Here is a 27295-nt window from a genome sequence, read left to right on the forward strand (position 1 = left end):
CAAGTTCGTCTCAAGAGTAAAGGACAAATGCTTGCCCTTCTTTCGCACGTTGGAGAAGTCGTTTAAGTGGATGGTTGAATGTTAGCAAGCATTCGAAGACCTAAAAGCATACCTATCCTCCCCACCGTTGCGGAGTACCTCCAAACCAGGGGAGGAATTATTTCTTTGTTTGGCCGTCTCCCAGGCGGCTGTCAGTGCAGCCTTAGTTAGAGAAGAAGATAGGGTACATAAGCCTGTGTACTACACTAGCCGGGCGCTCCGAGGCACAGAAGAGAGGTACCCCCTAATGGAGAAGCTTGTCTTTGCGTTAGTGACTGCAACTCGTAAACTTAAGCCATACTTCCAGGCCCACACTATGGTCGTCCTAATAGACAAACCTCTGTGGAGAGTAATGAGCAGCCCTGAAGCAATTGGACGGATGGCGATATGGGCAATTGAGTTAAGTGAGTTCGACATATAGTACTGCCCACGAACGACCATAAAAGGGTAAGTCGTCACAAACTTCTTCGCAGAATTCACCAACATGGAAGTCCAAGGAGCAAAAGCATAGCCTCAATGGAGTGTCCACACGGACGGGTCGTCCAATAGACAAGTAGGCAGAGTTAGTATAGTACTCCATTCTCCCAAAGGGGACAAGATCAAATGCATGATCCGACTCGACTTCCCTGCGACCAATAACGAGGCAGAGTACGAAGTCTTGATAGCAGGGCTCGATTTAGCCAAAGCAGCAAGAGCCGCAAATGTGGTCACTATGAAAGACCTCGCCAAATTTGGGGTTGCCTCTAAAAAAAGAGAGATTGTAGTGTGCTTTTTAGGGCACCTCGTTTTTTGGGTAATTGTGGTGTGGAGTAGCCACTTATTTTTTATATACAAAAAATAAGAAAAAACTAAAAAAAAAAATACATAATTGAATTGCTTCATTTCATTGATTGAATAGAAAAGGGATACAAATTTGAAAATTTGAACATTACATGGTTTTGGGTCCTAGTTACAAACTACCAAAAATACACAACTTTTTGTCCTAATTACAATCTACCCAAAAATAAAAATAAAGATAAAACTAGATCTACTTAGCCAAAAACCTAAATTTGGAGGCTAGGTTACGAAATGGAAATGTGTTAGGCACCTATTCTGCCTAGACAGTGTTTGGTCTTCTAGACTCTTATGATTAATGTACCATTTTTATGCATGCTATAAATGATATGTTGAACATGTGAAATAAACTAAACCACACAAAACCATTTATGAATGTATCCTATTTTTTGTTTAAAAAAATTTCGATTTGTTTTAATAATTAGAAAAAAAATTGATTTTGACTTATAAAAAATCATATTTGTTTTTGTATGTGTAAAAAAATGGTTTTTGAAGAGAAAATTCAAATTTGTTTTTATTTAATAAAACAAAGTCTTTTGGTTGGTTAAAAAAATTCAGATCTATTTTTAAGAGAAAAAAATGGTTTTGAGTTTTGTAAAGGATCAAATTTGCTTTGTGATGATAAAAAATGGTTTTTTATAACAAAAAAATCAGATTTGTTTTCCATTTGAAAAAGATTTTTTTTTTATGGAGAGGATCTAATTCATAAAATAATTTTATACTACAAGGACCAAACAAAACAAACAACAGATGCAACAATACATGATCTCTTTCTTTATTTCAAAAATCTGCATGCATTAAAAAAAAAAATCAAATCTGTATCTAAAGAAGATACAAATCAGTTTTTGTTTTAAGAAAAATTCAAATCTATGTCTAAGGAAGATGCAAATCCATTTTTGTTTAAGGAAAAATTCAGATCAACATCTAAGGAAGATGTAGATCTATTTTATTTGAAAAAAATTCAAATCTACATCTAATGAAGATGCAAATCTGTTTTATTTTGAAGAAAAATTCAGATCTACATCTAAGGAAGATTTAGATCCATTTTATTTTGAAGAAAATGAGTTAAGTACATGCAGATCTTTAAAACTAAGAAACAGATTATAGTAACAATAAAAGAATCAAGAGCATATTTTGATAATCTGAATTAACAAATCAGAATATGAATATTTGAAACAATAAAACATGCATCATCATGATAAGAGAAATATAAAAACAAAAGGGTTAGAAAGCAACCTCTTGCATGAACACTCTTCTACTTGAGAGGATATTTTAGGGTTCAAAGAAACTTATTCAGTTATCTTTGAATCCTAAAAACCCTAATTCTTGTAGCAAATCTCAAAGAGGATCAGCAAATATTAGCAATTTGAGAGTCTCAAAACGTATGTCTCTTAGAGCGTAAAAAAAAGGTGTTGAATTATGAGACCCAGTCCCTATTTATAGGAACTAGAGTGCTTAAAAAATAAGCAATGACACTTAAAATGTGAATCGAGATGCATCCTTCTACCAAAAGGTCAAAAAGGATGTGCCTTATCATCACACAAAGGCGATTAGGCCAAAGCCCAAAATATGGGGATGCAGAACTTTTATAGTACCGTTTGGCACTCCAAAAGTGCCGAATTGGCTCTTGGACACCGAACGCACTTTCGTGTTCAAGTACCATTTGGACTCCTCTTCTAGGGTTTTTGACCGGTCCTTGCACCTATACGTGTTTTCATCCTCCATCTATGATTTTTGTCTCTTTTCTGGATAATTCAGGCTTTTTAAGAACAATAATTTTGTAGATAAATACCCTAAAATAAATCATGATAAAATTCAGATTATCCACGATTTTATTGTTATTCAATCTTTTCTTTTATTCGTATTCATGCAACCCTACTTTAAACACTAATAATCAACCAATCACAAAATTATTTAATTAATTTTAATTGTTCAGCCAATCAAAATTAATTTAAATTAATCGTGTGTAGTCAACTTTTCCTAGACACAATGCATATGGACCGTGCAAACTTGATCATGCGATATCTTTCGATCCGATGGTTCAATTTAGAAACAGGACACACCGTTGCGACCATTAGAATCTCAAGATCATTGTTATGATATGCAATGAATAGACTGATGCATGCAATGCAAGAACAAATTGATGCATGTGATGCAAGAGCAAAATGATGCATATAATGCAAGAATGATTTTTTTGGGGACATGGATGGTCACTCTAGTCATCTTCCTTGATTAAATCATGGGTGTAAAATCGAATGTCTACAGAATGCTCCTTATTGATAGAGCTTGGAAAGCGAATGTCAATGTAAAACAAAGACACTAATTTTAGCGACCATGATTTAATTGAGGTTGAATTTTCAAAGATTACCTAACCCTTGGAACTAAAACTTTGGAACATAGAACTAGTGCCTTATCTTTTTGAAAAAAAAAATGAAAATTGTGAGCATTTTACTTAATTGATAGCTGATGAACTTTGAAATAATTCTTGACAATTAATGTGACTAAGAGACTTTTTCATTCTGATCTTGATAATGGAGTTGTTTGCGACCAAGGGGGGTTGATCTTGATGAAAGAAATGTCTACAACCAAAGGGCTTGGTCTTGACGAAAGAAATGTCTACGACCAAAGGACTTGGTCTTGACTGAGATAATGTCTGTGACCACAATATTGATCTTGGATATGTAGGTTCTTGCGACCAATGAATCTGATCTTGACTGAGGTAATGTTTGCGACCATGATATTGATTTTGGATTCGAAGGTTCCTGCGACCAATGATTTTGATCTTGACTGAAGTGATGTTTGTGACCATGATATTGATCTTGGATACATAGGTTCCTGCGACTAATGATTCTGATCTTGACTGAAATAATGTTTGCGACCACAATATTGATCTTGGATACGTGGGTTCTTGCGACCAATGATTCTAATCTTGATTGAAGTGATGTATGCGACCAATGATTCTAATCTTGATTGAAGTGAGGTATGCGACCATGATATTGATCTTGGATACGAAGGTTCCTGCGACCAATGAAACTGATCTTAACTGAGATAATGTCTGAGACCAAAATATTGATCTTGGATACGTAGGTTCTTGCGACCAATGATTCTAATCTTGACTAAAGTGATGTCTGCGACCACAGTATTGATCTTGGATATGTAGGTTCCTGTGACCAATGATTTTGATCTTGACTGAAGTGATCAAGGGCTTCTCCTCCCTAAAACCAAGTTGTTGCCTGCAAAAATTAAAATTTGGAATTGGTCTCTAACTGATAAGTGCTTGGTGGTCCCTTTGCGTTTTGAGATGTGTGATCTTCATTTACCCCTTTTTAATTTGATTTTTATCAAGAAAAGTTTTGATTGAAAAAGATTTTATTTTTGGAAAAGATTTGATTTTTTGAAGCTTGAAAGTTTTGAAATTGACATTTAAAATTTTGAGACTTTGAAACTTTGAGATTTTGATTTGGAATTTGGAATTTGAAATATGAAATTTTGAGATTTGGAATTTTGAAAATTAAGACTTGAAATTTTGATCATGAAACTTGGGGTTTCAATTTTTTTTTCTTGAAATTTTGAAAACTGGAGGTTTGAATTTAAAAAAAAAAAAAAGATTTGATATTGAAAAATGTGATTTTTTTTTCATGATATGGAGATGAAAATTTTGAGAATTTGGAGTTTAAAAGATATTTGGAAAACTTTGAAAAACTCCTCTCTTTTTTTTTGGACCGAGTTTGACTGGGTTGTGAGTTCAAGTGTGGGGGGCCAAACTTTCCTTGTCTCTCTTTTTTCTTTTTTTGTTTCATCCTTCTCCACCTCTCTTCCTCCATTGTCACTATTCACTCTCTTCTTCCCCTTGATTTTTCTTCTTCATCTCACTATTTCTTCTCAAGCTTCTGCCATCCATCTCTATCAATATTTCTTTAGATCCTTGTATTTTGAACATTTTCACCACACACCCATTTTGGTGAAACCCATTTTTCTTTGCACCAAGATGGCTTCTTCTTCCAAAGGACCTTCTTTTCTTACTTTTCATGGTAAAAAATATGGTCCAACATTTGATTGGCATGAGGAGGATGGACTTTTTCAAGACCCTAGGACCCATGCTCCTTATTGTCATGTAGACATCAAGGTGAGTTTTTCTTTGATTTCTTCGCTTTGAAAAATGTTGTTGCATGTTTCATTGAAAGTTTCATGGTGAGATATTTTCATTTGGTTGTTTGGAATTTGAGGCATTGTGTGATTCGTTATATTGGAAATTTTTGGCTTTGGAGCATTCTTGAAGTTTTTATTTTTTATTTTTATTTATATTCATGGTGCAATTTGGACAATGTTGGTGGCTTATGGAATTTTGACAATGTAAGTAGATATTGATATTGTTGGATGAATTTTGATTTGGATTTTGGGAGTATTGTCATTGTGAAAAGTTTGTGGTAGGCTTATGTGAATGTGTTCATGATATATATGGAAAAAAGTTTATTGACATGTGTAAACTTTGTTTTATGGACATGGAAAAATTTTGTGGGTAAATTTGTGGGTATGGAAAAAGTTTTTGGACATGGAAAAATTTTATAGGTATGAAATTTGGAAGAATTTTTTTGGGCATGTGATATTGGTTCTTGGAAATTTTTTGTGATTATGATTATGGCCATGTGGGAATTTATTTGTGCATGAGCTTGTGGAATTTTTTGAAAGTGTAGGAACTTTTCTATGGCTATGGAAAAAATTTGGAAGTTATGTATGGATATGTGAAGATTTTTGATTGTGGTGAAATTCTGGTGGGGCATTGGTTTTTTTTTTTTTTTTTGTGATGTGGTTTTGGTTATGGAAAATTGATGAGCTGAACTTTTATGTTGTAAAGCCTCAAGAGTTGAGGTAGTTTCCAAATGTTAAAAAGTGCATGGGCAGCGTTGTCTCCTAGCATTAAAAACATCATCAATGAAGCAGGCTTTGGCACTTTCTTCGAAGCCTTGTTGAATCATGAGACACATGAATACAAAGATCTCCAGTTACTTCTCGCCTTGGCCGAACGCTTCTGGGACACTACATGTACCTTCCACTTTCTTTGAATTAGGGAGGTAATGTTGACACCTTTTAACTTCTCTGTTATCATTGGTCTGAGGTTGGGTGGTGAAACAATTCTCGTCAATGATTCCTTTACTTCAGCCGAACTCAAGAAACTTCTAGGTGTAGTGCTTTCTAGAATGAGGAGTAACAATATCCCTTTGTCTTGGCTATGTGAAAATATTCCTCATTGTGAGACTGCGGCAAAAGGTGCTCATATGTTCATGCTTCTTTTTGTTGGTACTTTCTTGTGTCCGGACTTAGGCAGTACTGTGAATCCATGCTGCTTAGAAAGCTTGAGAAAAATTGGATAAATCCGGAATTATGACTGGGGCGGCATGGCCTATGCTACTCTGATTCATGACCTAACTCTCTAGGCGAAGTATTTCAAGCTTGGGTGGAGCTCCATTTGTATGGTAGGTGAGGTTTGGAATTTTTGGCTATGAGTAAGCTTTGGAAAATTATTTTGGTTTTATGGTAATGGTGTTGTGGCAATTCTTAGGTCTGGATGTATGAGTATTTTGGATTGGGTCATGAAACCCAAGAGGAAGTTGCTGGCATTTTTCTTAGATTTCTCCATTGGTTGTCCCAGTATCGTTTGCCAGCAACCTCCAAGCGTTCTTTGGAAATTTGGTGCTTAGTGATTGACAATTTGACTGTTGATGATGTGAGTCCTTCTTCTTTTTCACCTCTTCATTTTTTTTGGTGCGGGATCTTTGGTGCTTGATTCTTTTCTCATTCTGGGTTTCTTTGTGATTTTTCAAGTGTCTTCAAATCCTTGGTCTGGATGTGAAAGGTATGCAAAGTGTGAACGGACTTTGGAGCTTAACGGTTGTCAGGCATTGTTTAAGTGTGGGCATGGAAGGTATTGGTATCTTGGTGATCAAGTGTCACCCCAAGTTCATCATGTGCATCCTCCTACAACAATTCTAGTTCCTCCTTGTTCCTCCATCCCATTAGCTGTCTTTCTGACTGATAAAGATATTGCTCAGGCCCGCAGGGGCTTTGTTGTTCCAGGAACAGTAGGATATTATTTTGAATTTATTGAAACTCATCTGCAAGGTTGCTTGATTGGTCAAACGGTAATTCTTTTCCTTTCGAAAGTCAAATCTTCATTTTGCAAATTCTTTTCATATTTCATCTTGGTGACAAAATTTGCATGTTGGATTTTCAGCATCCACCTTCTGAAGGAGAGGAAGAGGGAGATGAAGAGGAAGAAATTCCTTCTCCTCATCATGCTGGTAGTTCTTCTAGTTCTTTCATGGAGACTTATCCTCATTTTCTAGCATCGCAGTACGATGTGATGAATCCTGATAGAACGTATAGTTCCACGCCCTTGAATAGGCCAGAGCATGTGCCGAATGTTCCTTGGCCCGATCCGGTGTGTTCTTGAATTTTCAATTCTTTGTCCTTACTTCTTCTTGACTTATTGCATGGTTCATGATCTAGGGGATTTGTGCTTCAAGTTGATGTGAATCTTGTGGATGAAAGTATGCGGATGATTGAAGGCTTGCAGTCATTGGCTTGTACTCAATCCTCCCAATATGTGCTTAATGATTCGAGCTGGAAATGCCTTGTTACTTTCTGGGTATCTCTTGCTTGAATTGTACTTGATGGTGGAATTAACACTTGATTCTGCTGACTTTTTAGGCACATAAAAAGGAAGCGACTGATGCTACCAGAAGGACTTTAGAGGAAGGGATAAGGAGCCTTGAACTTGAAAATCATCAATACGATCCTAGCTTTTTCTCAAGTTAAGAAGGAAATACTGAAGGTGGCTCCTCTAGAGGTGGATCAAGGAGATCCTCACGCAGGCGAACTCGGAGTCCCAATGATGTATGACTTGTATTTTTATTTTTCCTGCAAAACAAAAGGAAGTGTTCATTAGACAATCTTGTATTAATTTCCATGTTTAGCTCTTTGTCGTTGGCATCACCTTGGGTCATGTAGAAATATTAACTAAGACAAGTTTAGAATTCACCTGATGAGGTCTTGTAGTATCAATTTGAACTTATCTTGGTTAGTTCTGTTGGAATATGCACTTGCTTGAATGAGGCAGAGCCGAATGCCCTTATTTTAAAATGAATGCACAATCTTTGAAAATCTTAGTGATGAAATTTTTTTTATTTAGAAAAATGATGATGGTGCCCCCCCTCCCCCTTTTTTTTTAAAGATAAATGAGCCATGGGTGAATGCCCCTAGTTTAAAAAAAAAAAAAAAAAAGAATGCATGAATTTTGGAAATCTTGGTGATGAATTTTTTGAAAAGACGATGATGATCTTTAAAAAAAAAAAAAAAAAAGAATGATGATGATCTTTTTTTTTTTTTGAAAATTGCATGAGGCATGGGCAAATGCTCCTAGTTTGGAACATAAATTTATGAGTCTTAAAAAAAACTTGATTTGATTGATTTTTTTGAAAACAAGTGAGTTAGACACATCATAGCGTCTCAGTTTGACTAAAAAATTTTTTTTTTGAGTGTTAAATGATCTAAAAAAAGTCCAAGAACGTGAAATTGCATGGGATTGCATGGACGTACGATGGAGAGGCTACGTGCCACTTGGCACGTGAGGAGTGCCGAATGACACTGAGCCACGTGATGACGTTTGTGCTATGGTGGGCCGACTCCTTATGATTTTCCAATGCATGTTTCGCGTTTTCGAATTTTTTGAAAAATATTTACTTCATTTGTGATCATGAAACACTCTCCTAATTAGCTACAAACTCTCTGAAACCTATTTCAAACCTGATTGGGAATTGATGTGGCTTATATAAATGAATCCTCCTACGACAATTCTCTGCATAAAGGTTAGCAAAACACAATAACCACAAGCAAAAGTCATCTATGGCTAGCAAATCAAAATTTTTCTCGTTCAACAATTCATGATATCAACAGATGGGTTCGTAGCCTTGATTTCAGCACCAAAACCAATTTTACAGCCTTTAAACTAGAGGGAATTAAGGCTCTAAGGAACGTCAAGATCAAGTGGGACTTCATTTGTGCTGCTATGAAATTTTGGGATCCGAAAGATCATGTATTTCAGTTTAACACTGTTGAACTCTATTCGACAATTGAAGAGTTTTCCGCTATCTTGGGCTATGATCCAAGTAGAAAATCTGTTGCAGTTTCTTATGATCCCAGCTATAAAGAATCTTTGTCTAATGCTCTTGGTCTTTCGACTTCAATTACTGATAGTATGATTGAAGGCCATATGGTGAATCTTAGTGCAATTATCTCTTGGCTAATTGCCAAACACACCTATGGAGTGACCGACAATATGCAGAAAAACTTCTGTTTGGCCTTATGCTTCGTGGGAGAATTTCTACTTTACTCTGGGAGACATGGTTTTATGGATGCTCGAGCCATAAGTGTTGTGAGCCAAATTAAGGATGGTGACAATCCTGTTTCTTTGATCTTAGCAGAAACTCTTCTAGGACTGGATGCTGTATTTCATGGTGGAGAAACCCAGAACTTCTTAGGGAGTCCTTTAACTTTGCAGATATGGCTGATGGAGTGACTGGACATGATTTCCAAGCCTACAACTGGTGATTATGGGGCTAGTAGTTTTCTTAGCAGGGCTATAATCAAAACTGAGTGCCACACTGAAAGTGATTGGGTGAAGTTCTTGGGTAAGAAATCAAGTACCTCAATTCAACGGGACTGTTATTGGTGGAAGTGCCCACCCCCTGTACTGCGGTCTCTAGGATTAGATCACATCTTCCTTATTGGGTTGCGAAGGGCAACTTTCTTCAACACAGATAGATTCTTGAGGCAATTCAAATATGAACAAGGAATGCCTGGTGGCAAAAGAAGAAGACCTTTCTCACCTCTGGACACAAATCCGACTTCTGTAAAGAACATGTTACTGGGTTTAGAGATGGCTGACCAAGTGGACTAGTCTTTTGTCAAGGTTCACTTTCACAGGATGACTACATAATACTCTAACTAGTTGGTGAACAACATTGCTGACAAGGAAGCTAAGATGATTGCTATGAGGAAACAATTTCTTATAGACAACTGGGAAAGACTCGACGAAGACAACTATGAATTCAAAAGATGAGAAAAGGATGATAAAAGAAATTATTGATCAGAAAAAGAAAAGATTGAAGACAAAGTGACCTTCTTATTTTTTGGTTTTGAGCATGTTTATTTAGAAGTTGATGTAAAAAACACTTATTTTTAGGAGTTATTTAGGATTTGCAGGTTAGGGGTTCTGTTTATGGTATAGGCTTTTGGGGTTTGGTTTTTTATGGTTTGGTTTAGAGTTTAGGTTTTTTATTCATATTTTTATGGTTAAGGTGTAGATTTCGTGTAATGACATGGTTTAAAGGAATGGTTGAATTTTTGGTTAAATTTTGGTTAATGGACTAATGGTGGGTTTTGGGAAATTGTGACCGGACCAATGCATGGTTGCCTAGGTTCCCCCTTTTATAGAAGGATCAGGTCATCACATAGTTTATTGATTTTTTATTTGCCTTAATTTTTGCCTAAGCCGCCCTTTCGGGTTTTCAACCTAGCAGACTCTCTCACTCTTTTTTTTGTACTCTCATTTTGCGTAGATTGCCCTTTTGGGTTTTCAATCTACCTTTCTTTTTTTTGCTCTAATTTTTATCTAGACCGCCCTTTCAGGTTTTCAGCCTTAGAGAGCTCTTTTTTCCTTTTTTGTTTTTTGTTTTTTTTTAATCAAACCTAGGAAGGGAAATAACATAGTTTACAACCATTTCAGACGTGGTGCTTTTAGTCTACCACCTTAGACATGGTATTTCTTCAGTTAATCCATGTTGGTTGGCTCAGTGAAAAGGATTTGCATCTAAGTCCATCAACCTTACTGCTCCTCAAGAGTATATCTGCCTGATAATGTATGGGCCTACCCAATTTTGCTTGAATTTCTCGTTTGCATCTTGAACCAAGGCTCGGATTTATTTTAACACTAGATCTCCTAACTTTAAATCTCTGGTTCTTACTTTCTTATCAAAAACTTTCCTAAGTCTCCTTTGGTACCCCTGAATGTGATACAGGGCATTGAATCTTTTCTCATCCAGCATGCATAACTGGTCATATCTACTTTGTAACCAATCTATTTTAGGGATTTCACTTTCAGTACCATCCTTAGTGAACGGACACCCATTTCAATGGGAAGGAGTCCTTCCATCCCATACACCAATAAATAAGGAGTGGCTCTTGTGAAAGATCGAATTAATGTTCTATACCCCCAGAGTGCATAGGGTAATTGTAGGTGCCAATCCTTATAGTTCTTTGTGCTCTTCTTCGAGATTCACCCTATATTTTTATTAGTAGCCTCAACTGCTCCATTAGTTTGAGGACGGTAATGTGAAGACTTTTGGTGCTGAATGTTTTGCAGTACTTTCTCTGTTTCTCCTTTAAAATGTAGCCCATAGTCAGAGATAATCTCATGTGGTACCCCATATCTGCAGATGATGTTGGTCTGAATGAACTTTGTATGAGGCAGCTTCTACCCATTTGGTGAAGTAGTCTATAGCAACAAGTATGAATTCATGGCCATTGGATGCAGTTGGATGAATCTTCCCTATAATGTCTATCCCCCATGTAGAGAAGGGCCAGGGTGATGTCATAGTATGTAGTGGCATGGGCGGCATATGTTTCAGATCTTCATGGACTTGGCATTGATAACATTTGCGAACATGAGCCACACATTCGGCTTCCATAGTGGTCCAGTAGTAGCCTTGTCTCATTATTTTTCTTGACAACATATGTGCATTCATATATGGCCCATAACTTGACTCGTGAACTTCTTTAATTATTTGATGTGCCTCCTTAGCGGTTACACAAAGGTAATGAATTCCATCATATGATCTTCTATAAAGTCTTTCACCACAAATAATGTAATTAGTGGACAACATTCGGATGGTCAATTGGTCATTCTTTTTTGCAGATTGTGAGTATGTCTCATCCATGAGGTATTGTAAGATGTCTGCATACCACTCACCTTCCTCATTCTTTTCTTCCTTTTCTTCTATTGTCAAGCAATAAGCTAGTTCTTCTTTATGTTCTAACACTATCAATTTGGGTTCATCTTCTTTCGGCCCATCCATCATGGATGCCATGGTTGCTAGAGCATCTGCAATTTGATTCTGCATCCTTGGCACATACTGGTGTCGAATTTTGCTAAATTTTGATGCCCATTTTTGAAGACATTCATGATGAGGCATAAGTCTTTCTTCTTTGATCTTCCATTTATTCTGAATCTGAGAGATGATTAGAGCTGAGTCTCCATATACCTCCAACTCCTTCACTCCTAGGCTTATGGCTGCTTGTAGACTCATAATGCAAGCTTCATATGCTGTGGCGTTGTTGGTGGCAGGAAAAGTTTGCTAGAAAATGGAATGTGTGTCCCTTTTGGTGAAATTAAGAGAACCCCAATTTCACTTCCATTTTGATTTGTTGCTCCATCAAAATACATCTTTCATGATTCTACCTCAATCCCCATGATATCTTCATTCGGAAAGTCCCCGTGGATTTCTTCAGCTTATTTTGGTGAACAATGGACTAAATGATCGACAATTTCTCTCCCTTTCATAGATTTCTGAGTCACATACTTAATATCAAATTCTGAAAAAAGCAATACCCATTCAGTTGTCTTCCTATCTTAGACGGGTTTTTCCATTAAGTACTTCAAAGGATCTATTCTTGCAATCAACAGAATCTTGTAAGCAAGCATATAATGTCTGAGTTTGTGGGTTGCCCAAACAAGTGCTACACATGTCTTCTCTAATGGTGAGTATTTCTCTTCAAAAGGCAACATCTTCTTGCAAATGTAGTAAATCACATTCTCCTTTCTAGTTTTCTCTTGGTATTGAGCAAGTAAAGCCCCCATTAATGTATCTGTAGTGGTGAGATACAACAACAATGGCTTTTCGGGTACTGGTGGGACAAGTATTGAAGGTTTCATCAGATAACTCTTGATCTTCTCAAAGGCTTTTTGACATTGTTCATTCCACACTGTAGGGACTTCCTTCTTAAACAGTCTGAAGATTGGTTCACATGTCACAGTGAGCTGGGCTATGAACCTACTGATGTATTGTATCCACCCTAGAAATCCTTAGATCTCCTTTTTAGTTCTTGGAGGTTTCATTTCTACAATTGTCTTGATTTTGTCAAGATCAACTTCTATTCCTCTTTGGCTTACCATAAACCGTAACAGTTTTCCAGATTTGACTCCGAAAGTGCATTTCTTAGGATTTAATCGTAACTTGTAGAACCAAATTCTTTCAAAAAACTTCCTCAAAGCTAGTATGTGCCATTCACGGTTTTTGGACTTCACTATCATGTCATCAACATAAACTTTTAATTCTTTGTGGATCAAATCATGCAACAAAGTGGTGGCTGGACATTGGTAAATAGCTCCAGCATTTTTAAGGCCAAATGGCATGACCTTGTAATAGTATGTCCCCCATGGAGTAATAAAGGAGGTTTTCTCCATATCTTCTAGAGCCATCTTGATCTAGTTCTACCCTGAAAATCCATCCATAAACGATAGTAGAGCATGACCCGCTGTGTTGTCAACCAAGCCGTCGATGTAAGGCAAAGGAAAATCATCTTTCGGGCTGGCCTTGTTTAGATCTCGAAAATCTACACACATCCGGACCTTCCTATCTTTCTTTGGTACTAGAACCACATTAGCTAACCATTCTGGATAGTTGACCACTCTTAGGAATCCAGCATTATACTGTTTCTCCAATTCTTCCTTAATCTTGAGAGTCCACTCTAGTTTCATTCTCCTCAACTTCTACTTGACTGGCTTCATGGTTGGATTTGTCGGAATGTAGTGTTGTACTATATCTGTATCAATCCCAGGCATGTCTTCATATGACCAAGCAAAGACCTCCTTGAATTCTGTAGGTAGTGCCACTAATGCATCTTTTTTTGAAATGGTTAAGGTATTGCCCACTTGGATTATTTTGGGCTCATCCTCAGTTCCTAAGTTAATAGGTTGGATCTCTTCTTTTATAGGTTCTAGGTATCCATGTTTTAATTCTTTATTATTAAGAGTTTCTTTACCAATTTTAGAAATAAAAACATACAAAGCCAACAAATAACCAGAATCAGAAGTCAGTGGGTTAAGGGAGATGCTCTGGCTCACCTTCTTCTTCCCTCTCATTACTACATTTAGCATTCTTAACTGTCATGATTTTGAGACTATGGACCATTAGCTTTGGTCTAGAGCAGCCAACCTAGCATTTATGTCATCTTCCTCTTCAGTAGTGGGTGAACTTGGTTCTGAATCGTAATACAACCCCAATTCTGGAACTTCTCTTCCATGCTTATCATACCTAGGGTCGGACCTTGAGCTAACATTAGTGATATCACTCCAATCTGAAAGGTGCCCATAGGGATATTCTTCATGGTACATTTGATTGGCTTGTGCATTCTCTTCTCTTACATTCTTTAACACATTTACTAGTCTATATTGATCACTATCAGGATTGCTCCACCTGTTAGCCTCGGCTTCGTCTTTAATGTCTTGATCATAATAGTCCACACCACTATCATATTCCTTATAGAATAGATCTACATCTTCTCTATCACTAGGGAGTTCACCCCAATCATCACCACTGCATGAGCTATCATAACTTCTGCTGTTGTTGTCCTCACTACCGGTGTTGCTGTCATCAACATGTCCACCATCATTGCTGCTGCTATCACTACTATTATCACTCTTGTTGTTGCTTTCATCTTTATCATCACTAGGGGCTGCTCCCCCTTCCTCATCTTTGTTATAAGCTCTTAATTCATATATACTCTTTAATGCATGCTGAGTAGCCTCCCAATACTCTTTATCTTCGATGTTACAAATGGGATTCCCCAGAAGTGTAGTCATGGCATCAGGATCCATGTAATTAGCCCAATCAGTAGGAACCCACGTTGTGTCTTCTTTTTTCAACTCTGGAGCCTTGTTGTGGCAGTCAAGTAGTATCTTGAATCCGGGTACCATTGTTCTTTCCATGGGATCAAATCTTGATTCAGGGAATCCCCAATAACGTTGACTCTCTTCGGCTTTTACAAACTTCTCATTCAATGTAAGAATGTAAGGATTCAGAGGTTCTAGAGGACAAGTAAGTTCTTTTGCTTTGGCTTTGGCTTTGGGTTTGGCTTTGGCTTTGGCTTTGGCTCGGGCCATCTTTCTTACTTCCATCTCTAGCAAATCATCATTAGTAAACTTATAGCCTAGCCCAAAAGGTGGTGTGGCAGTAGGGACCGTCGGGTCCTAAACTATTGGCTTTTTCACAGTTCTCCCCAAATTCACCCCCAGAAGGTAGTTCACTCTTCTCATCATTGCTACCACATTGTTGTAACCATAAGGAGAAAAGTCTGTTGAGATCTTCTTAACTTCTCCTTCTCTCTTTTCAAAACCAGGCTTTTCAATCATAAAGCCATCAAAGGTTAATGGCTCTTTCTCAGAATCAATACCATAAATAGGTTTAGGTACAGTCAAAGTATCCCCATAGATGATCACAATAGCTCTTTCATATGGAAATAAAACATTTTGATATAAGGAAGAAGGTATGACCTCTGTGTCATGAATCCAGAGTTGCCCAAGGAGCATGTTGAAGCACGAGGCTATATTAAGGACATGAAAATCCACCTTCTTAACCATTGGTCCTATAGTAAGCTCCAATATTATGGTCCCCAAGACCTCTCTTCTACTGTTGTCATATGCCCTTACATGTTGATCTGTAGGTACAAAGTCTTCAATGATGAGGCCTAAGCAGCTTGCAATCTTCAAAGGACACACATTCAAAGCGCTTCCATCATCTATCAAAACCATCGGTATCCTCTTCCCCATGGAATCTACAGTGATATGCAAATGGTCGTTGTCGTGCTTCCCTTTCTTGGTCAGATCCTTGTCAGAATAGGAGATGGTAAGTTCCCTATTTATGGACCCAATCATAGCATTAAGATTAGGAGGTTGTGGTTGTAGGGACTTGGATTTGGCTGAGCAGGTCTACTAGGTTTTGACGGTGTTTATATGAGGCCATGAGAAAACCCCATAGGGATATGTTAGCTTGTGTCTTTTGTAGTTGCTTGAGAACTTCATCTTCCTCAGTAGGTGTTTGTTAGGTAGATCTATTCAAGGCTTCCACTGGATTGTCGGTCCCTAAATGTGGGGGTTTGAAGTGTCTCCCCCCCTTGTGATGTGGGCAATTTTTTTGGATTATTGAGGTCGGTTTCTTTAGGGTTTGAAGTATCTCCCCTCATTTGTGGGTGTTTGGTTATTCATTTGGGGTTTGAAGTGTCTCCTCCCGTTTGTGGGTGTTTGGTAATCCTTAAGTTCTGATACTTCATTCCATATGTCATATCCTGTGGTGGTAGTAGATGCCCTATCCATTAATTCTTCCCCATGTCATCATGAAGCATTCGGGTAGGTCATAGATCAAGTTGGATGGACCTTCCTTATTTTCCCCTTCGGTCATCAAGCAATTAATCCTTGGTCTTTTCCCAAAATTGTGATTGGGCAAGGGATTATTAGTGATGCTAGGCCTTGTAGGCGGCACAATCACCTTGTTGTCTATTAGATCTTGAATTGCATGACGAAGGGCAAAACAACGGTAAACACATCTTTTACTAACATCAAACTTTGAGGGTAAAGGGTTTGGAATTGGTCTTGGATCTAAGGGTTTCAGTAACTCTTTTGATTTTAGCTTGTCATACACTTGACTTATGGGCATATACAACTCATGAAATTCCCTCTTAGGTCTAGGCCTTTGGGGCACTTGCACAAATGCAATATGTGCAATTAATTAGTAAGGATCATTTTTATGGATGTTGGAAATTTCTGCAGCCTTAGATCCTACATTCTTTTTAAACCTTGGAGGGTTATCAATCTTTATGGTTCCATGGCTTATAGAATCCTTAATTTGGGTTCCAGCAGTAATTAGAGTTTTAAAATTAGGAAAGTATTGTGCAAACAATAGTTATGATACACAAGTAATAAACTCTTTACAACCATGGCTAATTGTTCTTCCTCACTCGGCCTACTTATCATCTATATGGCCTTAGCTCTCCACTTGGTAATGAAAGTGGAGAAGGATTCCTTTAGCTCTTGGTTGGTAGTCTCGAGGTCTTTTCTTGTGATATCCACTTCCGTATTGTACTTGTATTGCTTGTGAAACTCTCAACAGATGTCCTCATAACTTCTTGCCCTCGCATCATCCAAGTTGAGGAACCACCTAAGAGCGGCTCCGATTAGTGTGCTTTGGAACATTTGAGCAAGTACTTCCTCGGTCGTGCCTAAAGGCTGCATAGCCCTCGTATACATCTTCAAATGAGACTTTGGGCTGTCGGTTCCATCAAACATGTCCAAGGTTGGCATCTTGATTTTGGGTAGCAACCTTGCATTAGGGAACAGTGAGAGAGAATCATAGTCCTTAAGGTCCTCCATTTTAAGGGCTCTTCTAATCATCTGCTCCATTTTATTCATCCTTTCGTTGATTTTTTTCTCACTTTCTACGGCTGGTGGATCATGATCAATCTTGTCCTTCTCTTGATTACTCTTCAAATTTTGGAATTGTTGCATCATACAGTTCATGTCTTCCCTCAGTTGAATTTAACTAGCTACTGTAGTGTTGAGTAGCTCTTGGGTGTTCATGGGTTCCTCTGGGTTTGGGTGTTCTCCTTCCTCTGCCATAGTGTAGGGAGCTTCAAACTTCTGGTGGCTTGAACTACCTTGGAGGTTGAAGATGGGGTTGTGATGTTACAGTAGTGGAGTTTCTTCTATGCTTGACAGCTTCAATATTGTGATTGGAGTGACGGGCTTGGAACTGGAGCTACTAGCTTGAATGTCGGACTTAGGTTCTCTTTGCAGCCTTCCTTCAAATCTTGACCAAATCCTCCCCCTAATGACAGGCTTGGCCAGGTTAATCAATGCTAAGACCCCATCCACATCCATCAATCAACCAAAACAAACACACACAGCATGCAATGCAATTTTAACTAGGACCGACCTAGGGATAGGTTTTAAGTCATTACTTTGTAGGTGGGTTTGTTGTTTCATTGTTTCCCATAGCTAGGACATTACACCTCCCAACTTGTAATATAATGAACATTGCGTTGGTTCGAACGGCATGATTTGTCCTTTACAGTTAACAGGAAATGATCTAGTGACTTTAGGCTATGAGTTGGTAAGTTCACCACTGGGTACCTAAATCTAATGAAGATTGGTGATCCATGGTTACTACCACCACAAAATTGTTGAAAAGGGGTGCATACATTGTTGTTTGAATGGCACACACTACGACAGTTAGGAAAAGATTTTAACAAGCAATACATACAACAAATACCATATACCGAAATATTATACAACATCCGGTCAAATATAAGCACACAAACAAACAAGTATATCATGCAAGACCATTCAAAACAATGGTACACATTTGGTCACTTAAGTCTAATATGAAACTTAGCCCTCGACATTCTCAATGAAGTCGCCACTATGAGAGACCTCACCAAATTTGGGGTTGCCTCTCAAAAAAGAGAGATTGTGGTGTGCTTTTTAGGGCACCTCTCTTTTTGGGTAATTGTGGTGTGGAGTCTCACTTATTTTTTATGTATAACAAATAAGAAAAACTCAATAAAAAAATACATAATTGAATTGCTTCATTTCATTGATTGAATAAAAAAGGGATACAAATTTGAAAATTTGAACATTACATGCCTTTGGGTCCTAGTTACAAACTATAAAATATACATGGCTTTTTGTCATAGTTACAATCTACCCAAAAATAAAAACAAAGATAAAGCTAGATTTACTTAGCCAAAGACCTAAAGTTGGAGGCTAGGTTACGGATTAGGAAGGTATTAGGCACCCATTCTGCCCAGACAGAGTCTAGTCTTCTAGACTCTTGTGAGCAATGTACCATTTTTATGCATGTTATAAATGATATGTTGAACATGTGAAATAAACTAAACCACACAAAACCATTTATAAATGTATCCTCTTTTTTTGTTTAAAAAAATTCATATATGTTTTAATGATTAGGAAAAAAAAAAGATTTTGACATATAAAAAATCAAATCTGTTTTTGTATATGTAAAAAAATGGTTTTTGAAGAGAAAATCCAGATATGTTTTTATCTAATAAAAGAAAGTCTTTTGGTTGGTTAAAAAAATTCAAATATGTTTTTAAGAGAAAAAAATGGTTTTGAGTTTTGTAAAGGATCATATCTACTTTGTGATGATAAAAAATGTTTTTTTTATAACAGAAAAATCATATCTGTTTTCCATTTGAAAAAGATTTTTTTTATGGAGAGGATCTCATTCATTAAATAATTTTATGCTACATGGACCAAACAAAACAAACAATAGATACAACAATACATGATCTCTTTCTTTATTTCAAAAATATGCATGAATTAAAAAAAAATCAGATATGTATCTAAAGAAGATACAAATCAGTTTTTGTTTTAAGAAAAATTCAGATCTACGTCTAAGGAAGATGCAAATCTGTTTTTGTTCAAGGAAAAATTCAGATTTACATCTAAGGAAGATGTAGATCTATTTTATTTGAAGAAAAATTCAAATCTACATCTAATAAAGATGCAAATCTGTTTTATTTTGAAGAAAAATTTAGATCTACATCCAAGGAAGATATATATTCGTTTTATTTTGAAGAAAAGGAGTTAAGTACATGCAGATCTTTAAAACTAAGAAACAAATTATAGTAACAATAAAAGAATCAAGAGCATATTTTGATAATCTAAATTAACAAATCAGAATATGAATATTTGAAACAATAAAACATGCACCATCATGATTAGAGAAACATAAAAACAAAAGGGTTAGAAAGCAACCTCTTGCATGAGCACTTTTCTACTTGAAAGGATATTTAGGGTTCAAAGAAACTTATTCAGTTATCTTTGAAACCTAAAAATCCAAATTCTTGTAGCAAATCTCAGAGAGGATCAGCAAATATCAACAATTTTAGAGTCTCAAAACGTATGCTTCTCAGAGCGTCAAAAAAAGGTGTTGAATTATGAGACCTAGTCCCTATTTATAGGGACTGGAGTGCTTAAAAAAAAAGCAATGACACTTAAAATGTGAATCGTGACGCATCCTTGTGCGAAAAGGTCGAAAAGGATGTGTCTTATTATCACCCGAAGGCCGTTGGGCCAAAACCCAAAATATGGGAATTCGGCACTTTTAAAGTGTTGTTCGACACTCCAATAATGCCAAATTGGCTCTTGGATGCTGAACGCACTTTCGTGTTCGGGTACCATTTGGACTCCTTTTCTAGGGTTTTTTGATCAGTCCTTGCACCTAGACGCGTTTTCATCCCCCGTCTATGATTTTTGTCTCTTTTTGGATAATTCAGACTTTTTAAGAATAATTATCTTGTAGATAAATACCCTAAAATAAATCTTGATAACGTTCAGATTATCCACAATTTTATTGTTATCCAATCATCCCTTTTATTCCTATGCATGCAACCCTATTTTAAACACTAATTATCAACCAATCACAAAATTATTTAATTAATTTTAATTGTTCAGCCAATCAAAATTAATTTAAATTAATCGTGTGTAGTCGACTCTTCTTAGACACAATGCATATGGACTATGCAAACTTGATCGTGCAATATCTTTCAATCCAATGGTTCAATTTAGAAACCAGACACACTGTTGTGACCGTTAGAATCTTAAGATCATTGTTATGATATGCAATGAATAGACTAATGCATGCAATGCAAGAACAAATTGATGCATGTGATATAAGAACAAAATGATGCATGTAATGCAAGAATGATTTTTTTGGGTACATGGATGGTCACTCCAATCATCTTCCTTGATTAAATAATGGGTGCAAAATTGAGTGTCTACAGTCATGTATTGCGACTCTTAGGTAGTCACAAGTCATGTAAACAAGGACTACGAGTGCAAGGGTGAACGGATGAAGAAGTACCTAGAGCAAGTGAAGAATCGAGTGAACAACCTCCAAGCGAAGTTTGTCCAAATCCCGAGGGAAGAGAACGAGCAAGCCGAGCATCTTGCTAAGGTTGCATCAGCAGAACACATACCCATCCCTCGTCAGGTATTGTCCTTTGTTCAAAATTCACCATTAATAGACAGTGTCAGTGTGCAGGAGATAGGTACTGAAAGCAACTGGACTACACCGATAACCTCCTACCTAAAAGACAGTATGCTACCGGACGACAAGGAGGCCGCTAGGAAGTTAAAGGTTTAGGCAGCGCAATTCGTGTTAATGAAAGGCGTCTTGTACAAAAGGGGCTTCTCTCGTCCGTACCTAAGGTGTCTTAGCTTGGAGGAAGCAGACTATGTCATGAGAGAAGTCCACAAAGGAATCTGCAGAAATCATTCAGGACCATGATCTTTAGTGCATAAACTGATTCGGGTGGGATACTATTAGCCTACCATGCAGAAGGATGTAGATGCATATGCAAAGCTTGCGACAAGTGTTAGAGGTTTGGCAACCTCATCAAACAACCAATAGAGGAGCTCACCCTAATGATGGCCCCATGGCCGTTCACTCAATAGGGATTGGATATCATAGGACCGTTCCTACCAGCAGTTAGGCAGTTGAAATTCCTAGTAGTCGGTATAAACTACTTCACCAAATGGGTGGAAGCTGACGCCCTGGCTACCATCACAGAGAAGACTGTACGAAATTTTGTATGGAGGAACATCATCTGCAGGTATGGTATACCTAGGGTTTTGGTCTTAGACAACGGGAAGCAGTTCGACAACGATTCATTCAAGGATTTTTGCTCATAGTTGGGAATCAAGAATCACTACTCATCACCCGCCCACCCTCAAGCCAACGGACAAGTCGAGGTTATGAACCGATCCTTGCTCAAAATCATCAAGACTCAGCTCAAAGGGGCAAAGGGAATATGGCTGGAAGAATTGCCCAGCGTTTTATGGGCTTACAGGACAACGGCAAGGACAACTACGGGAGAGACTCCATTCCGACTAGCATACGAAAGCGAGGCAGTCATCTTGGTCGAGGTTGGACTCACAAGATACAGAGTTGAAAACTATGACGAAAGTAGGAATGATGAAGCTATGTGCTTTCGGCTTGATTTAGTGAATGAGGTCAGAGCGGCGGCTGAGCAAAGGCTAGCGCGGTACCAGGACCTCATGGCCAAGCACTACAACTCCAAAGTCAGACATAGGGACTTCCAAGTTAGAGATCTTGTCTTAAGGAAGGTGGCAGGCACCATAAGAAATCCTGCCCAGGGAAAGCTCGGACCAAATTGGGAAGGACCTTATGGGATCGCGTCATGGCAAATGAGAGGCACCTACCACCTAGAGACGCTAGATGGACAAAAGTTGCATCACCCATGGAACACAGAGCACTTAAAGAAATATTACCAATAGACGACGGCATGAACAACAACACTCCTCATTTCTAGTTTATTTCCTTTTAATTAATTTTTACTATCTGCAGTACTTTTTAAGCCCCAAGGGTAGTTTTTTATTCTTTGAGAACAATTTCTACATACGTATTTATCACAATAAGAGGAGTTATTCAAATATGTCATGTGTATGTCTACAGAAATATTTATTAAGCCCACAAATGGGCAGGTTCATCCTAGGGGATGACTTACATTTATTAAGTCCACAAGTGGGCGGGCTCATCCCAAGGGATGATTTAAATTAATAAAGTCCACAAGTGGACTGGTTCATCTTAAGGGATGACTTACATTTATTAAAGTCCACAACTAGACGGGCTCATCCCAATGGATATTTTAAATTAATGAAGTCCACAAGTGGACGGGTTCATCCCGAGGGATGACTTACATTTATTAAAGTCCACAAGTGGACGAGTTCATCCTATGTGATGACTTACATTTATTAAGCCCACAAGTGGACGGGCTCATCCCAAGAGATGATTTATATCTATAGAGTCCACAAGTGGACAAGGTTCATCCCAATGGGTGATTTAAATTAATGAAGTCCATAAATGGACGGGTTCATCCTAAGTGATGACTCACATTTATTAAAGTCCACAAGTGGACAGGTTCATCCTATGGGATGACTTACATTTATTAAGCCCACAAGTGGATGGGCTCATCCCAAGTGATGATTTATATCTATAGAGTCCACAAGTGGACAGGGTTCATCCCAAAGGATGATTTGAACCCATGAAGTCCACAAGTGGACGGGTTCATCTCAGGGGATAACTTAAATTTATTAAGTCCACAGGTGGACGGGTTCATCCCAAAGGATGATTTGAATTTATGAAGTCCACAGGTAGACGGGTTCATCCCAAGGGATGATTTGAATTATGAAGTCCACAGGTGGAAGGGTTCATCCCAAGGGATGACTTAAATTTATGAAGTCCACAAGATGACGGGTTTATCTCAGTGGATGATTTAAATTTATTAAGTTCAAAGTAGATGGATATACTGCAAACATATATCGTCAGATATATAATCAAAATACAAACGACAAATATCAAAATATTAAAAAGGTCCATAAAGGGAAAATTTCTACATGCAAAGCCAAGAAAGCAATAGGCAACGGTTGAATTAAAAAAAATATTGTTCTCCCAAAAGATCTTTACATGTGAAAAAGGAAAAATTAAATCAAAGTAAAAAAGAAAAACATTTCTAATCCACGGGCTTCTCTCCATCCTTCCCTTCAGCCGTCTGGTCCCCCTCAAGTGGATGAGCTTCATCCCTAACGGATTTGGCTTGATCTTCACAAAGAGCAGTCTCCCTGTCACTTTGAGGGTCGACGGTGATGTCATCAGCAAACAACTTGTTGGTGCTTTTAGAGTAGATGGGTTGGGTTGGAGTCTAGGCCTGAGCATCAATTGAAATATGGGACAGTTCCAGGTTTGAAAAAGATGCCTTGACTTGATACAAGCAATAGTCAAAGCCATCAACAAAAGAGCCACCGAGCTCTGTTAAAAGGGCGTCGGAGTCATGATACTCTTGTATCGCGTCTTCCTTAACCTGACGAAGCTGATCCTTGGCATATTGGATCTCTCCCTTCTAGTCCTCGAGGATTTTCCTTAGTACCTCCATCTGCTTCTCTGACTCACCCCGGAGTTGCTCCAATGCGACAAGCTTTTTCTCTTGGACCGTCTTCCAGGCCTTTAACTCCCCCAGCTCCACCTCCGTCGCCTTCGCCTTTGCCCTCACACGATCCAGCACCGTCTCCTGGGATAGGTAACAGTCCATCAAGCCCTTCATCATAAGTATCTCCTGCAAAAATAAAAAACAAGGGTTAGAAAAGTAAGGAGACAACTCGACGGGAGGAAGAAAGGGACGGATGTACCTGTGCAATGTTAAAAAGACCCGTCTTCCATAGCCTTGGTTGCATGGTTGCCTAAGTCCTCATAGTCATCATCTTTGATGATGGACCAAAGCTGCTCAAGTTCATATTGAGAGTCCTCACGGATGAGGACGGGGTGTTTTTCAGTGACGGGAACTTGACCCATCATAAGGCCTTTACCCTTCCCAGGACCTGGCAGAGGAGGCTTCTTTGCGTTAGGATTCACCCCGACAGCCGACCCTATCACAACCTTGGGTTTCTTGGGGAGACGATCGGTCTTCTCTGACGGTCAGTCTTCTCCGACAGTTTCCTCTTCATGGACGGGTTAATCGGACCTGTTCCCTTAGGAGGCAGGCTTCCCTCCTTTTTTCAGCACAGCAGCCTGTTGCTTGATGAAAGCCCTTCTCTTGCGATGGATTTACATCTGCGTGCCTGACTGTCGTAGCGACGAGCAACTGCGGTAGGTTCAGGACCGTCACAATACCAATGGATTGTATCCAAGGTAACAAGCTTCACCCACGTTCTCTCTTCCAATTTAATCTTAAAGATTTTTTTTTTCCAAAAAGCTCCACTGCTCCAAGGTCACCTCTAGACAGTCTTGAGCAGCAAAAAGGGGATGGTTAGGCCAACAACGATAAATAATAAAAAAAAAAATTTAGACCAGACGAACACCTACTAGATGGAGGCATTATGCCCTAAGTTTTGTCTACAGGCATGTACTCCTGATTGTCGGGGTGACACATCCAATTGTCACCCTGAATAAAGAAGTATCGGCTCTTCCAATTTTTGTTTGAATCAGAGGTGTCACACACTAGCTTAAGTACAGACTTCCTTGGTAGAAAATTGTACATACCCTTAGACTGGTTGATTTCAGATAGACGGTAGCAGTGGAAGAATTCCTCCACCATCATCCTACGCTCCCCATCAGACAAGACCCCATACAAAACTTTAGCGCCATGGAAGACTCTCTAGGCATTCGAAGAAATCTGGGTGACTGCCAACCCCAGGTATTGAAGTAGACGGCGGTGAAAAGCATTTACAGGGAATCTGAGTCCCGCCTTAAATATCTGCTCGTACACCCTAATGTCCTCGACACCCTGGTAATAGCCCTTTTCAAATTTGAAAGGTAGATGAATTGGGATGCCGACGGGAATCTAGTATCTTTCCCTAAGGGTCTCAAAGTGTTTCTTCTTAACGCTAGAGTTGAAGTCATCTACCGTCCATATCAGGAGAATGATAACCTCTCTAAGGTCACCAGGGCCTACGACAAATTGGATAGGAGGATCAACGAAGTATACGTCTTCACTATTTGGATCCCCACCTGAACCACCCTCTGATCTGACCACGCCCACGTCCACGTCCACGTCCACGTCCATGTCCTTATCCTCCTCTGTAGAAAAAGAGTTGGCAGACGGAACCCTTTCATCATAAGAGGTATCGAGGTCATTGTGACCTGACGGATACACCTCATCGTAGCCCACTCCTTCGCGGACACATGATTGATCACTCGACGCCTCACTAGACATCTATCACCTACATGTGACGAATACACCCCTAAGACTCTATAGATCTACATATGTGACGGGCATGCAACATTTAAAGTGAATAGCAAAAAGTTTAGGAGAAAGATACTTTCAGTTGAACGTCGCAAAGGAAGGAAATGGAGAAAGCAGGGCAGACGGTCGCACCAAGCAACAAAGAAGACACAGCTGAAAAGCAAGTATACGGTAGCTCTTTGGCACTGGAAATTTGTTGTGGAAAGTAAACATGAAAGGGAGAAGCAACATATATATATAGAGGGAATGGCTCGGAAGATGAAGGGACGCTTCGGTTCAAGTGATTGACCACTAAAAACATGCCACGTGCCCCTACTGCACTAATGGCTCTAGGCTAGCTTGTCAATCAGAATGCATTTCCTAAAGGGTTGAGTTAGACCGTCACTCTACGGGTCTGTTCAAAAAATAAGGCGACGGACCCATAGAGTGAGGGGACTAAAGAGAATAAAATTAAGGTAGACAGACTCGTTCAATAAAACTTGCCATGGACGACGGTACTGGGATAGTGAATGATCAAAACGCAAGAGGAAGACGACAGATCGTGTCAAAGGGGGACGGACTCTCCTTGATGGACAGATTCCAAGTAGACAGATACAAAGTGGACGGATGGCAAAGTCACGTGGCATCCATATGGCTTAAGTGGTCTTCAAGAAACTTCAAATGGAAGTGCCTTGTGCCCCACGATTAACCCTAATCAACAAAATCTATATATGGAAAGGATCTCATAAAATGCGTGTATTTATGAGGATCTTCCCTACAAGGAAATATCTTCTTCATCAAGAAACAAAAGTCGGTTTTACGTTACTATAAAAACCCAAAATCCTCAGAAATCAAAGAACGCCTAATTTACCTCAGCTCTGGCACTCTAGAGTTGTGAAAGTTCTCTAACTTAACCTTCACAAGGTATCTGGCCGGTACCACACCAGTACTCTCTGCAGAGTCTTCTTCTTTTTTTGTTGTGCAGGTCTCGTCTAAGAGTATGTAGGGACCGTACAGCTTACTGACGATTTTCAACATCATCACCAAGCATGGGAGAAAATGACAAGGCTTTTAATTTTTATGTGAAAAATGTTGATATGGTGGGATTCCCTTGAGTAATCTTTGAAGGAGATGTGAAATTGGTCACGTCCTCATTAGTGTCCAAATAGCAAGTCTCCTTAGGTATCCTTATTTTTTGTATGATATTGTTTCTTTTTTTTTTTATACTAATTTTTTTTTTTTAAGTTTTATATTAAAAAATATACAACAGAACTCTTTGGCTCACAGTATTGGCTGGTGAGTTTCTCTTTGTGTGTGGAAGGGTCCTGTTTTCATCTCTACCATTCTTAGTCTTGGCCTATCAAGATGGTTATAACTTATAACCCTTTCCTTGTTTTTGTGTCTCAATAAATGTTTTCTTATTAAGCAAACAATAACAAACAAACAAAACCATCTTTTCTTTAAAACACTTTGGTTTTTTGCCCTTTGGGCATAACCAATAATACTTCACAAACATTGTTGGCTACATTTTTATCCTCCTGTGGCATGTGGG

The 27295-nt window shown here is 38.4% G+C and overlaps 2 protein-coding genes across 2 annotated transcripts; one reads left to right on the forward strand and one right to left on the reverse strand.

Annotated features, from left to right (window-relative positions):
* Positions 1-11342: 11342 nt before the first annotated feature.
* On the reverse strand, positions 11343-13408 carry LOC142620255 (uncharacterized). The gene is made up of 2 exons (XM_075793652.1): positions 13100-13408; positions 11343-12284 (listed from the first exon to the last, which is right to left on the reverse strand). The coding sequence occupies exons 1-2, from the start codon at positions 13406-13408 to the stop codon at positions 11343-11345; spliced, it is 1251 nt and encodes a 416-aa protein (XP_075649767.1).
* An 8352-nt stretch (positions 13409-21760) lies between these two features.
* On the forward strand, positions 21761-22303 carry LOC142620256 (uncharacterized). Its single transcript, XM_075793654.1, has one exon. It carries the CDS (start codon positions 21761-21763, stop codon positions 22301-22303), a length of 543 nt encoding a protein of 180 aa, XP_075649769.1.
* Positions 22304-27295: the final 4992 nt, after the last annotated feature.

Source organism: Castanea sativa, chromosome 12 (assembly GCF_040712315.1).
Source record: "Castanea sativa cultivar Marrone di Chiusa Pesio chromosome 12, ASM4071231v1".
Classification (NCBI taxonomy): Eukaryota; Viridiplantae; Streptophyta; class Magnoliopsida; order Fagales; family Fagaceae; genus Castanea; species Castanea sativa.